Raw genomic sequence first — 15,321 nt, forward strand, 5'->3', positions numbered from 1 at the left:
TAGACAATGGAGGACAAGTCTATTTTCTGACTTGATTATAATGAATCACATTTTTGTTTTCCATTGAGAGTTTTAACTCAGTGTATGAATTTCCTCAAGGCTTTTCAGTACCTTTGGGGAGAGGGTGAGTCAGAAGGTGATAGGTCTGGTTCTCTGTACTAGGTCAACTTTGGTCTCCAAGGAGACAGAAGGAAGGAAAAAGCTTGGAGACATGGAAAAAGAAGTTTGCCTGTGTGGAGTCTGTAAGGAATAAAGGTTGTTGAAACAGATTCCTGTATATATTTATATATAAGAAGGGATTTTCTTTTCCCTTGGTGAGGAAGAACATAAATTGTTTCACAGATATTATGTGGGAAAGAAGAAAAGAACTTGAATTTTTATTCTTAATAAGAAATACATGAATAAGATTCTAATATAACAGGTTTAGCCAACATTTTCAGTGCTTGTCACATCTCCTGAGATAAGAGTTTCTTATCAGATTTGCTAGAGTAAAAGAGATTACCTGAGAAAAAGGGCAAGTCCCAGTACAGACAGAAGCTGACTGCTGATAATATAATGCAAAAGCTGAAAAGAAAACAGAGCATTTCCTTAGCTGAAAATCTGACATCAATAATTACTCAGAATATTCAAATTACATCTATCTTCAAAATTATTGCTATTAAGCTGCTGATTAGAGGCTAATATCCATCTGGCAATTGTTTACCTTCTAATTTCTTGCACTAGAAATAAGTCACTATCCAAGAGGAAGAAAGTTAAGTATTTGCAAAAGCACATTGCACCCTTCCTGATCTCTTTTGGAATTCATTTTAAAGTAAAACACAAGAAAAGATTCTCAACATCACTAATGATTAGAGAAATGCAAATCAAAACTACAATGAGGCATCACCTCACACCGGTCAGAATAGCCATCATCAAAAAATCTACAAACAATAAATGCTGGAGAGGATGTGTAGAAAAGGGAACCCTCTTGCACTGTTGGTGGGAATGTAAATTGATACAGCCACTATGGAGAACAGTATAGAAATTCCTTAAGAAACTAAAAACAGAGCTACCATATGACCCAGCAATCCCACTCCTGGGCATATACCCTGAGAAAACCATAATTCGAAAGGATGCATGCACCCCAATGCTCATTGCAGCACTATTTACAATAGCCAGGACATGGAAGCGACCTAAATGCCCATCGGCAGATGAATGGATAAAGAAGGTGTGGCACATGTATACAATGGAATATTACTCAGCCATAAAAAGGGACAAAACTGTGCAATTTGCAGAGATGTGGATGGACTGTCAAACGGAGTGAAGTGAGTCAGAAAGAGAAAAACAAATACCGTAAAATATTGCTTATATGTGGAATCTAGAAATATGATACAGATGAACTTGTTTGCAAAGCAGAAATAGAGTCACAGACATAGAGAACAGATGTATGGTTATCAAGGGGGAAAGGGAAGGTGGGATGAATTGGGACATTGGGATTGACAAATATAACTACTGTGTATAAAATAGATAACTAATGAGAACCTACTGTGTAGCACAGGGAACTCCCCTCAATGCTCTGTGGTGACCTAAATGGGAAGGAAATCTAAAAAAGAGGGGATATGTGTATTCAATATATATGTATAACTGGTTCACTTTGTTGTACAGCAGAAACTAACACAACATTGTAAAGCAACTATACTCTAATAAAAAATAAATTAAAAATAAAATAAAATAAGTGAATAACAACAAAAATAAATGAAGTGATGTTCATACACTTCCCTAAACTATTAAGAATATCTTTTACTGTAGACAAGGGTAAATAGAATTTTCTGATTATTCATAATGACTATCCAACTTTTAATTTGCGTCATCCATATGCCAATTTTGCCCAGCAGAGTTACTACAGGTATTAGAACCTCTGACAAATTATTTATGGGTGCTTTGAAAACTGCACTGAAGAAATGTTAAATCTGTGATACAAAAAACCTCAGAACAGAATATTTGCTTGTTTTACTCACTGTATTGCATCTGTCAGCATGGCCATTTAATACCCCCATATAGTATAATTAAAACAAAGGATGTCCAATGTCTTAATAAAACACTTTAGGTCTAATATTCTTTAACCTTGTGTAGTTAGCAAAGTAAATACAATCATTTCTAAATTATTTGATGAATGGCAGAATTAACTGTACTTAATTCCTCGCACATTTTATTTTACCGCTGATATGATTCAGCTTCCAAAATTCATTTGTTATTTAAGTAAATGATTCCAAGATAGAACAGATGGAAGTCATTGCCAGATAAACTAAACTCATGCTGAGTCCACCTCTGACAGCTTCTCATATTCATGGTCCATCTCAAATGGTCATGTTAATAATGAATCACAGCCTTGGAATTTTACCTTGATTATTAATTTCTTATTTAAAAAAAAATGTGTTACAGTATACTTCACACTTATAAGGTAAATCCTGAAGTGATGCAAGAGCTTATATTTTAAAACAACAAAGAATAAGTGTATATGATCCAGAATGTGTATGAAATGGTAATGTTAAGATAAAAAATAAACACTGGATGTACTAAACATGAGATCAGCTGCTTAAATTATCATTAATAATGATATTATCTTAAATATAGTGTTAATCCCAAGCCAATTCCAATACCTGACGTCTTCATTAAATGTTAAAAGAAATCTTGTTAATATTGGTGTGCAGAGCAATGACTGCCACATCCGCTATTATCTCACATCAAGGTTTTCTAGACACTCGGGAGCAACAGGTATTGAGGAACAGAGCACACTGCTGACATCAACTGTTTCCAAATAAAACTGTCCTGGCATCTTGTCGGCAGACAGAACATGTATTTCAGTGACGGCAATCCACTCTTAAGTGGGTCCCCAAACCAAAGTTGAGGTCATAATGACTCAGTTTCTTAAAATTCATTTTCTTTCAAGAAACACACAAAGTTGTTTTTATTTCCCCAAATTTCAAGGCTTTTATTGGCTTTAGAATTTTGCTAGAAGTAATTCAATATCCTGTCTTTTATGTACAAACTAATCCAGACCTTTTCACATTGTGTACCTGAATTCTTTCCTCCAATGTTCTGTACCTGTATTCTAAATTCAAGCTTTTCCTAGAAAATCCTCACTTTTGCCAATTATGAAATACCATCCAAATCTATGTATCTTGTAGTTTTCTGGAGCTCTTTTTTTTTTTTTTTTTTTTTTTTGCCATAATACGCGGGCCTCTCACTGTTGTGGCCTCTCCCATTGCGGAGCACAGGCTCCGGACGCGCAGGCTCAGCGGCCATGGATCACGGGCCCAGCTGCTCCGCTGCATGTGGGATCTTCCCGGACCGGGGCACGAACCCGTGTCCCCTGCATCGGCAGGCGGACTCCCAACCACTGCGCCACCAGGGAAGCCCTGGAGCTCTTTTTAACTCAATGATATAAACAGTGGATCCCTGAATTCGGTTTTCCAAGGTCATCTCTAACAGATGCTGAGTAAATCTTGTCCACTAAATATGTAAAAGGGACTTTGTGACCACAGTAAGCAGAGTATGGCCCAATGCTCTGAAAGTATGCTAAAATAAAGCTTTATACCATGAAAGTTTTCTCTCATTACCACATGGAGAACTCAAAAAAGTTAGGAGAAATCTAAGGCAGCAACCTATGCAAAGATGAAGAAATTCAATGAGATTTACATTTAAGGAAGAAAATGAATGTGTGACCTGTGGATGGGGTGGGAGGGTGTATGCCATTATTTTTAGCATGTATTAATGTTGACAAGTTCTATATCTTGGACATGCCTTACTGAAACCATTTGGATAGTGTGTGAGAAGGATTTGACAGCAATATAAAGCTAGCAAGCGACATGAAAGTATTTGCTTATTATTTTTTTTTTCCCCTTGAGGTCTGCTATGTCTGAGAGATACTGCATACCTTTTAAGAAAAATTAAAATTTGTTTTGGCTTTAATTTATGTAAAAGTAATTTTCATTTATTTTAAAATAATTTTACTTGATTTATCAGGATATACAATTATTATTTTTCTTTCCAGTGAATATTCATAATACATCAGTGATGCTGTCTGCAAAAGTTAAATAATAGATACAGTGTTTATTCAAAATTTATCTTGACAAAACCAGAAGGAAAAATGTTAACATAAAATAATACTATATAGACATAATATAGAAAGTATTGTTTGGTAGTTGTTATTTCAATTTTCCTCTCAGTGTTTATAATCAAGGCTTTAGTAAAATATTTTTATAGCCATGATTCTTTGATATTCTCAACCACAAGGTTTTAAGGACTATAAGTTAATTCAAATATGGTGACATTTAACTGAAGTTTCCAAATTTAATGGAAATTAAAATAGCATTGGAAAATATACTCAAATAAGTGCACAGATGCATATGTGTAAACATTTAAGGAAATCTCTCATTTCCTATTTCATTCCCTCAAATCCAAACTCCCTCACATATCACTGAGAATTTAATAGCACTGAAAACTGGATCAACAAAGGAATATCACATATTTATATGGTAGATTAAAAATTGCTCCAAATCCTTGTCATTCCCCATCAAGAGGTGCAATTTATTTTTCCTTTCCTTGAGTCAAGGTTGGCCTTGTGTTCAGGAAAGAATTAACATAGCAGTCTTGAGTCTGTCTGTTATGGGCTGAATTTTGTCCCCTCAAAATTTGCAGGTCGGAGTTTCAACCCCCAGGACCTCAGAATGTAACCGTATTTGGATACAAGGTCTTTAAAGAGATGTTAAAATGAGGCCACGGTGGTGGTGGGATGGGGGGTGAGGGCTCTAATCCACTATGACTGGTGTCCTTATGAAAAGAGGAAGAGACCCCAGGGTGTGCATGCACAGAGAAGACTCTGTTAATCGCTACGTCATGATACCTATTTATTTGCAACATCAGAAAGATAGCAAAAGAGGTAAAAATAGGAAAATATAGAGAACCTTAGAATCAGGGATAATCTTTGATATTGCTCTTTGTTGATATCCCACATACAATCTATTAACAAATCCTGATGACTCACACTCAAAATGTATCTAAAATCCCACCAGTGTTTATTAGCCTGTCAACATTTACCACGCCATCTCTTACCTATAGGAGCTTTGCCTTCCTTCTTCTACCATGTCCTTTTGCTGCCTACGTCTACACGGAAATCAGAGTAACAGTTTTGAAATAAAGTCTGATTATGTCATTCTTTTTTCCCAAAACACTCCAGTGGTTTCCCATCTCAGTCAATGTAAGATTCCAAGTCTTTAACACGGTCTACAAGGCCCTTCATGATCTGGTTTCTCTCTGACTTGATCTTTTATTACCTGCACACTCATTCACTCTGCTCCAGCCACAATGTCACTCTTGCCGATCCTAAAAAGGTCAAATGTTCCCCTGCCTCACGGCTTTTGCACTTGTCCTCAAGCCTCTTCCCATAGAGAGATGAGTGGCTTTCTCTTGTTTTTCATTTTAGTCTCTGCTAAACCATCTCCTAATCAGAGTAACCTTCTTTGACCATCCTTTTTGAAACAGCAACATACTTTAAAATCACTTCCTATCTTCCAAATCCTGCTTTATTTTTCATTATAGCATTTATCATCCCTACCTGACATGCTATATATTTATTCTTTTGCTGTGTATCACTCCTCACTAGAACCCAAATACCATGAAAGCAGGAATTCAGTCTGTGCTGTTTACATTGAAGCACCAGTGTCTAGAACATTATCAAGCACGTGGTAGGTATTTTATAAATTGAGTCATCAACAGATGAATGAATGAATAGATGGCCTAGTCAAAAACTAACCAAAAATGCAGAATATACCATTTTGGGCTCTTTCTGGGACAACCAAAAAGTGAATTCCAATAATAAAAAGAGACCATTAAATTCAGTAAATGAAAAACAACAATAAACACACAAAAAAATCTCAACCAATGCAGGATATGCAACAGATGATGTTATGAGGTCACAACACTATCTGACTCCACTCCCTCAGAGCCTCCAAATGTGTTCTTTTCCACTATGGTGTTTTTAGACCAAATAAACTGACACTACTTAGTATATTGATGTTATATAAAGAGTAAAATATCAATAGTGCTTTGTTCACAATGAGGTTTTTCCCAGAATCTAATGTGATTAAATAATGTTCCTTCAGTGGAGATTGTATTTAGAAAGTTACCAGGTTAATGCACAGGAGGAGGTTTGGGGAATTAAAGAAAAATATACTGTGGTGTGTTCCTGATAAAAAGATACCATACATCCTATGGTTACACAAACTATTATGTATTCCTTTTTTCCAAGTAATGTTTTATGTATATTTACCAGTTTCCCCTTAAGACAAATTCATTATATTAACTTCTTCTCCCTCATAATTGATAAACATTTCCATTAATCATTTTTCATGAGAGGAAACTGATATATGAGCTCATCTGAATACTCGAGGGTATAAAATAAGTAGCATGCCTTCTAGGAATGAATATTAAACATTATTCTTCATCAAAGTAAAGACTTTATATTTCTACTCTCACATTTAGAAATGAAGTACAAGGAGTTGAGTGGAAATATTTCTGTTTCATGTTATTTCTAATATATAGAACTTTCTTGCTTTAACGGATATCTCTGTAAAAAAAAGATTGGTTAAAACATATACTGTTTGCTATGTGCTATTCTAAGCACTTTCTATTTAATAACTTGTTTAACCTTATAAGAACACAATGAAGAAGCAATTGCTATTGTTCCCATTTTACAGATGGAGAAATTGAGACACAAAGTAACTGGCTCACAGTTATAAAAATAGAAAGTGGCAGAACTGGGATTTGATCCTAGGAAGTCTCTTAACTAGGCTACACTGCCTCTAATGTTCCCAACTCTCTTTTCTGCTTTCTTAAAAAAATATATTGTTCTTAAAATAGAAATAAGTGGTCATTATAGAAACTATAGGAAAAAAATTTATAGTCCATCTAAATGGTTGATTGTAGATAACTGTATATTTTCTGGGGTTTTTTTCCCTACTCAGTATTTATTTTATATAATTGAGAGCAAACTATGTGTGTTACTACATGTTACTAAGTCCTGAGTTTAGGCTCTATGGTCAAGTGGATCATAACATCCCCACATTGGCTAGCAGGATAAAATTTTTGAGACCTTCATGTATTTCTCTATTTCTTCCTCTGTGTCCCTTGCTTAAATAAGGGAGATGAAGAAAAGTAGTCAGAGAACCTTGGAATTCCATAGGAGAGGAGACCCAGGAAAGAGCCCAGCACCACTCTGTGTCAGCTCCTGGGGAAGATGGCTGGACTTCAGGGAGGGTGGCTCCACTGTGCATTCTAGGCACTGGATACCCAAGCACCTTACACATGCCAGGAACCCACTAACAGAGAGAAGCAGCAGTCAATGGGGTCACGAAGGCAATGGGTGATTTTTATTTTCAGACTTTGACTGAAGATTGGTGCATGGAGGACAGTCTTGGTGCACTTTTGAAACAATGTCTAAAGAAAAGGCAAATTGAATTTGTTTCTTTCCTGTTGGCTTTATCACAGGATAAGGATAAAGAATAAGGCAGGATAATACCTGTGTCTAACTTATGCAATCAAAAAAGATGCTTTCTGGAGGAAAAGGGATTAAGATCTAGCCATCAGGCTTCATTGAAGAACAAATAAATTTAAAAATATGTGATGAATGTGGTTGGCAAAAAGAACATGGCCCATAATCAAGTGTACTATTAACGGAGGGGTCAGGAACAATGAGCCAGCTTTAGCTTCAAGAATGTTAGTTCCAGGAATGGATGGAGGCTGTAATACCTGTGTATACACAAATAAATTAAAAGCGTCATCCTACTAAAGAACAGTAATATTTGATGGCCCCAAAGCATTTTTGGTGTGGTACATCTGACTGAGGCCACAAAGGAAGAGACAAGGCAGATGAAGGAAATCAGGGAGAATGGCAGAGGGAACAGGTAGAATAGGGTAGAATGGGCACATCAAAATTAACAATGTCAACTTGGTTATTCTACAGAAAAACATAAAACTTTTAATTAACAGTTAAGCAGTCTACTCCCTTTTTCCTTATATCAAAGTCTCACTTAGATCAATTAACTTGCACTATTATGATTCTATTATGGCTGTTTAATAAAATATTGTTTCCACCCATGTGAAATTAGTTATCCCTTGGCCTTTCCATAATAATGTAGTGGCATATGTGTCAGACCACATATGTATATATTTTATGGAATGCTGAAAACTCTATTAAAAAATTGAACTCTATTAAAAAATTTGTCCTTTGTTTCCAAATATATGTCCATAACAGTAGTCTGCATAATTATAAAAACCTGGACTCCTAGAAACTTCTCAGTAACAAGAGTCTGACTGGGAAATCTGTGAGTTTATTACCTGTGGTATAGGTGGAGGATTGTGAATTATACATCTTTTTATATGAAGGGGTTCACTCAAAAGCTTTCACTGCCAGGTGTGAACAGGGAATGGTGACTGTGGTGAACTGGTATCCATGTACCCTGTCCAGATGGAGAAACCCTACTTATCTCTGATCAGTCAGTTCTATCTGAAAGAAAGGCAGTTTCCTAGATCTTGCAATTTATTAAGAGAAGACTAGATGGATTTTTGTGAGAACTGTCCTCATTTTTGAAAGACTAAACCAAACAAAACACTATGGCAATGGGTTTTAAATGGTAAGGGTAAGAAATTTAGCACAAGGTGAACTGTTCTGTAAGGGAATAGAGTCGTGAGTAAGCATACAGGGCTTGGGCTATTTTTAAGAGCTGATCTGGTTTTGTTTAAAAATTAAATTGAAGTATGTACTCCAGTACTAGTAGTGCCAAAATATAGTCTTATTATGGAAAAGAAGCATCTGGTGCCAAACAAAATTTAATTGTCATCTTTGATTCTTGTATCTCCAGAGCTTAACATACCTCTCTTGACCCCTTGGGTAAGTCTCCAGGATACTACCAGTTTTCTACTACCTTAAATTTAATAGATCCCACTGTGGTACATTCCTATTGATAGCCAATTTCTCATCTAACATTCAAGTCAATAATATAGGTAGAGATATTAGTGGGAAGGTAATTATTAGGGATTTAAAAAATATATTACATACCATTTGTCATTATGTCAAATGGTATGGTTAAAATAAATTTAATCTGAATGTCATTCTGAAGATAACCTTTAAAGGAAAGCATTTACTTGGATAAACACTTGAGCCAAAACAGGATATCTTCCTCCAACTGTTATATGAGTGCTTCCAAAATAGACCAAGAAAAGGATGGAATACTTTCTTTTATTAACCTAATTATTTCCCAGAAGAAAAGGTATAATTAAGTCTCTCAACCGGCCACCAAAGCTTATCTTTCAAAAGCCTTCCTTGTCTAATATTAGGGCAGATGGTTACGGAATTGGGTGCTGAAATCACTGTCTTAGAAAATACAACTAAAGTATCAAAGGTGATTGATCTTATTTTATTCTTGGGGAGTAAAAAAAAAAAAGATAATCAATTTTTTTTCTAGTTAACCGTGTTGGTCAAATATCAAAAATTTAAATAAAGTTTCGGACATAAATGAATTAAAATTGCAAGATTTTTCAGGGTATCATCGGAAAACTCAATGTCTTCCGTGTTTTTTTGTTTTCAACAAATTTTTTTGCAATTAAAATGTACTATACTGCTAAGGTACATCTCAAAGTAGTTTCTGTATATTTTGTGTTTATATAAGGATAAATAAGAATTCTATTAATCATTTATATGACAACAATTTATAAACTAAAAATAAAAGAAGCAAATGCAGGAGTTGTATAATTTGTAACCTTAATTTTAGATACTTCTAAATACTAGTGGATGTTTCTATATCTGTTAAAATTGTTTTGAAAAAATATAAATAATATTCCTATCACAGAAGAAGTAAATTAAGAGGTACTATAACTATATTGGTTAGCAAAAGCCAATATTATATATTATAAGCACTTGGAAGTTTTAACTGCATATTTACACATTAACACGGGAAAAATATTGATCTCTTAGAACAAGTCAGAGAAACTAACTAAAATAATTATATTTATATTAGCTTTATGTCAGCAGATTTTGGAATATATCTGACGTTTCCTTTTAACCCTGTTAAAAAATACATTAATTTTCAAGGAGGGTAGTCATTATCAGCATATTAAAAAGAGAAAATGGTTTCTAGAGATGCTGTGAGAATTCAGTTAAAAACTTTTTAAAAATATGGTTTTTCTTTAAATTTTGTCCCATCTACCATAAGATGGAATATTAAGGAATACTAAACTTTGAAACATTAGTATTATTTTCTCCTTTTGTTGTAGAATGATAAAATATTTCTCAATAAATGCTATAATCAGAATTCTATTTAGTATTTAACAATTCTCTGACATAAATGAGCCTTTAACAATTATTATTGTCTATCATTAAGCCACAAAGCACCTATAATTAGAAAACTAAAGACCCACGATGGAATTTATAACCTTCTATTATTTTCATTTTAACAATAGAGCAAATATTGAGTATACGGAAATCCACATCAGTCACTGTACTAGATGTAAGCAATATGAAGTTGAATAAGATTTTGTCTTCATATGAAAAACAATGACAAAGTTATGATAAAATACAAATCATCATAACCCCCCCAAATATGTTCACCTGTCTTTAAACTAAACTGAAACCATTGCACATAAGTGTATCATCCCAACTTTCCAAGTTTTTTTTTTTCTTTCCCATGATCTTAAGGAGTCCCTTTATTTACAATAATCCTAAAGAAATCCAAAAATCTCTGGTACACATATAAAATAGCTGATTTACAAGCTTTGGCTTAAAGAGAAACATCTAATCTTAAATAGCAAAACAAGAAGATGACTTCATATTTGTAATGTATACAGACTCCCAAACTGAAGAATTCTGCTAATCATACTTAGAGTATTTACTTAAATATTTTAAAAATGCAGTGTTTGGAGGAATGATTCCATATGTTAATTTTTTATTTCTACCATTAATTTGTAAAGAACACACAATTAATTAATTATGACCTAGAGTCATCAATGAAAATTCAACCAGCTAATGAAAGTTTAACTACTCAATGAGTGCTGAATAATTCATTCCAAGCTTATTGCTTAAATTAATATAAATACAAGATTTGAAACCTATAATTCATGTGACATCAAACTATTACAATGAAATTACTGTCTCTTACATGCAAGGCAAACAATGTGTTATATAAAGTATCAATTTCTATTCAAACTCTACCTTTATTTAGTAAGTAGAATGACAACAGACAAAACAACAACAAAATTTTAACATCTGAAACAAGATCCTTATGAACTAAAGCAGTTAACCTCACCATCTATGCCTGAACTACCTATTTTACTATAGTAAAATAAATATTTTTTAAAGATCCTAAAAGTATTGTAAACAATTATTAAAAATGTTTGCAATTTATTTTTTACCTTGAAAGGCGATGGCTCTTCAGTAAGAGGACTAACAGGAAGTGAAGTGGTGCTACTTGCTGGGCTCATATCTGTACTCTACAAGAAAAACAAAATTGAATTAGAGAGATACTTTTTTGTAGTCAATTTTTATTATTCCTAGTTTAGAACCTAACTCTTCTTGTTAAAATAAAAAACAAATATATAAGTGAAAATGGATGTAGAAAAATTCAAATTATTATTGTATAATGAATCATTCCTTATTTAGAAATAATGAAGAAATTAATCAAATTATCACTTCTCAATTTGCATTTCAAGTGTATTTTATTAAATATAATAACCATCTTTTATGTTAGGATGGTATCTAGTATTATATTTGCTTAAAATATTACCTTTTTTTGATAATTAAACTATACCTATAATGGTTCACTATGGTGCTATTTCAATGTCTTTCAGGCTGATTTTCAAATATGTGTTATTCATATTTTCCTTTTATGGAGATTTGAGTCATTGTACCCAGTTTTTAATTCATGATGAAAAGCATATCTGCCATTAATTTACAATTGCAAAATGAAGAAATATTAAATTCTAAAAATTCCCATATTCATAGCTCTTGACAAACTTTCTTATTATATTCAGCTAAATAAAAATTTAAGGACAAAAGATTTACACAAATATAAGAGAATTATCAGAATGTTGCTAATGCTGTTCTTCTGGTCCTTTAAAAATGTAATCAATTAAAACTTAAGTAGGAGATTAGCCTATATAAAGAGATGCGTGTTAGAAGCTTGTCATTATTTTTTTCTAAAAGCAAGAAAAAGATATTGATAATAGGCAGCAACAGAAGTTATTTTACTATGCTCTCAACTCATTCTCTCAGAGGAATTCTTCCATTTAAGTAGATAAGCAAACAAAACATTGAAAAAAAAATACACACCTACATTTTTTCAGTTCCATTTCCAAATGTACATGGACACAAATACAGAAAAACTTTCAGTAAAGATTAAAGCAAAAACATGAATTAACCTTGATTGAGATAAGGGAACAAGTAGACAAGTTTGGCTGCCAAATTCTAACAAAAGAATACATTCAAAGAATACATGCTGCAGTTGCTACAAATTCTTAGTGTCTCTTTCTACTCAAATATTATTTTCAATTCACTTGATTCAGGTGCACAATAACCTGGACACATTTTAAATATCCATTAAAGTAGGATTACTTCTGACTGTCTATTCCAGAAACAATGGATATGAACTATAAATATAGGACCCAAGATACTCAGTATAATATTTTATACAACGTGTACCTTCTTTAGAAATTGACATAAGCCTGAACATTGAGTTAAAATGTCTAAAGGAGGAAATTAGATAAAAACTGAACAATAATCTACTAAAGGAAACAGGAAAATACAGGCACCAGATAACTGAGGTGAGTTACTTACTGACTAATTTCTAAATATATTCAGAGCTTCTTGGCCATTTATTAGATCAAAATCAGGAAATATTCTGAACTTCTGACTTTCACTATCTGATTACATGATGTAATGGGGAAACAAAGAGGTTTTCTTAGGAATCAATTTACTGAAGGATTTTAACATAAGAAATGAGTAAAACATTTCTGGAGAAATAGAAAAACAAGACTCTTGAGCTGTTCCTCTCATCATTAGCTTTTTCATGAGAAATTAAGCAAGTGATAGAGCACAGTTCATATGTAGTTGAATTATCTGATATTTTCCTAAAATACTGACATTCTGCATAGCATATTAAAGTATTATGTCCTTAAAAATCATATTCAGGAGACAGAGATGACATTCAGTTACAAAAATTTGAAAGCCTGGATCAGACGAAGGTTTTTTTAACTTCCATAAGAAGATGAGCTCAAAATAAAGCTTCATGGTTAACTTCTTTAAGGGTTAAGGTCTCCCACAACTTCCCAGAAATAAATGTGTCATTCTAAGCACTATAGAGAGCAGACTCTAAAATTTGCATCATGTAACCTTGATTATTTGAATATCATTCTTAGAGAAAACTTTGTTCTCACTTTAACTTTCAAATCTATCTTATAGTGTGACATTTTAATTCCATTGCTCTTAGGAAATCTTGAGAAAAGTGTTTTAAAAAAGCAAATCAATCTTATATGACAACATCTGATAAACTGCATTTAATTATCAAGTTGAGAAATACATGGCAAAAAATAGGATAAAAAATCTTCACTTTCAGCTTTTTATCCCATTTGTGTTTCAGTGATCTGTAATTTAGGTGTCATTCCAATTTATTCACCCTTTAGATAAAACACTATAGTAAATCCTTCAGATAAGTCTTATCCATACTTCATATTTTAAATCATTTACCCTTTCATTCAATGGCAGCAATACCAATGCAAGTGTATATCTAAATACAAATTAACAAAGGACTCTCAAGTTACACTTGAAGTTTATAAAAGCCAACAGTGTGTGTTCTTTCATAACTTTCTTCATAAATTATTTTTTATAATTATGCCTTCATTTGCTTTTAATATATTTTAAAGACTTTGGAAATGGTCCTTTCACAATAACGTGAAAGCAAATCCCATGGGAATATGGAAAAGCTATTCTTCAAAAGAAGCAAATCATCCCAACAGAAGGAATCTCCTTAATGCTCATATGACACATTTGGGTTTTCTGACCCTTTGGAGACTGCACGAGACATTCTTGACAGGCTATAAAAAAACACGATCCTAATTCTTACTGTCTGAGTGTAGTAAAACTTGGTTTTCTGGTTCTAAGTCCAATAAATGTGTGCTTCATTCCAACATTAGGTGATTAAATAAACATGAACCTAGCATTGTTCCTTCACGTAAAATGTTGTTTTATACAAATTAGTAGACTTTCCCCCTTTCTATTTCTATCCCAAGTATGCTAAGTTCTCTTTTATTTTCTTCCAAATTGAGCTTAACATTAAGTAAGATCTTTAAGTTCAATAATAAAATCTAGCCAAGTATTTCCTTTGAGCATATCAGAGATATTCTCGTGAATATCACCCTCCTCTCATGCATACTGCTCTTCAGAATTCTTTCTGCTCATTAGTTTTGAAGATACTACTCACTTTGTTGTTGTTTTTAGAATATAATTTCCCTAAATTTGCAAACTCTTCCCTCATCTCCAACCTCTTTTTCTTTAAATCAACTTTATTTCTTTAAATCAACATACCTATACTAAAATGCAACTTTTCAAAATATATAGCCAGATGAGATTTGACGAATGTACTCACACGTATAACTACCACCGAAATCAAAATATAGAACATTCTCATTACCTCAAATGTTCCCGCACGTTCCTTTGCATGCAAGCACCTCCCACCCACCCAATCCATGGTCCCAGGCAACAATGATAAGCTATATGCTATAGGTTAGTTTTTCCTTCCCTAGAATTTCATAGGAAGGGAAATATATTAATATGAATTTGTTTAGGCCCAGCTCCTTTCACTCAGCAAAATTATTCTGAAATTCATCATATCATATTGTTGCATGTTTCAGTAGTCCATCCTTTTAAATGTTGTGTAGTATTTAGCAGAGGCCACAACTCATTTATCCAATCACCTGTTGCTAGAATTTGCATTGTTTCCAGTTTGGGGGTATTGGGAATACAGCCATACTGAGTGCTTTTGTAGATATCTTTATGTGGATGTACGTTTTCATTTCTCTTGGATAAATACCTACTGGTGAAATTACTTGCTTCCTACGGTAAATTTATATCTGGCATTATGTTAGCTTTATAAGAAACTGACAAATGTTTTCCAAAATGCAATAGTTTGTACTTTCATTTGCATTGTATCTCGTAAACACTGGTATTTAGTTTTGTTTTGTTTTTTTTAATTTTAGCCATCCCATGGGTCTGTAGTGGTAGCTCACTGCGGCTTT

At 33.3% G+C, this 15,321-nt stretch overlaps 1 protein-coding gene across 9 annotated transcripts in view; it reads right to left on the reverse strand.

Moving 5' to 3' along the window:
* Window positions 1-15,321, reverse strand: part of CCSER1 (coiled-coil serine rich protein 1) — a 1,251,132-nt gene that overhangs the window by 723,201 nt on the left and 512,610 nt on the right. For all 9 annotated transcript variants that reach the window (XM_067736957.1, XM_067736956.1, XM_067736955.1 and 6 more), the window contains exon 7: window positions 11,446-11,523. In XM_067736957.1, coding sequence (XP_067593058.1) covers window positions 11,446-11,523 — 78 coding nt within the window. The remainder of the gene's footprint in view (window positions 1-11,445; window positions 11,524-15,321) is intronic.

Source organism: Pseudorca crassidens, chromosome 4 (assembly GCF_039906515.1).
Source record: "Pseudorca crassidens isolate mPseCra1 chromosome 4, mPseCra1.hap1, whole genome shotgun sequence".
NCBI lineage: Eukaryota > Metazoa > Chordata > Mammalia > Artiodactyla > Delphinidae > Pseudorca > Pseudorca crassidens.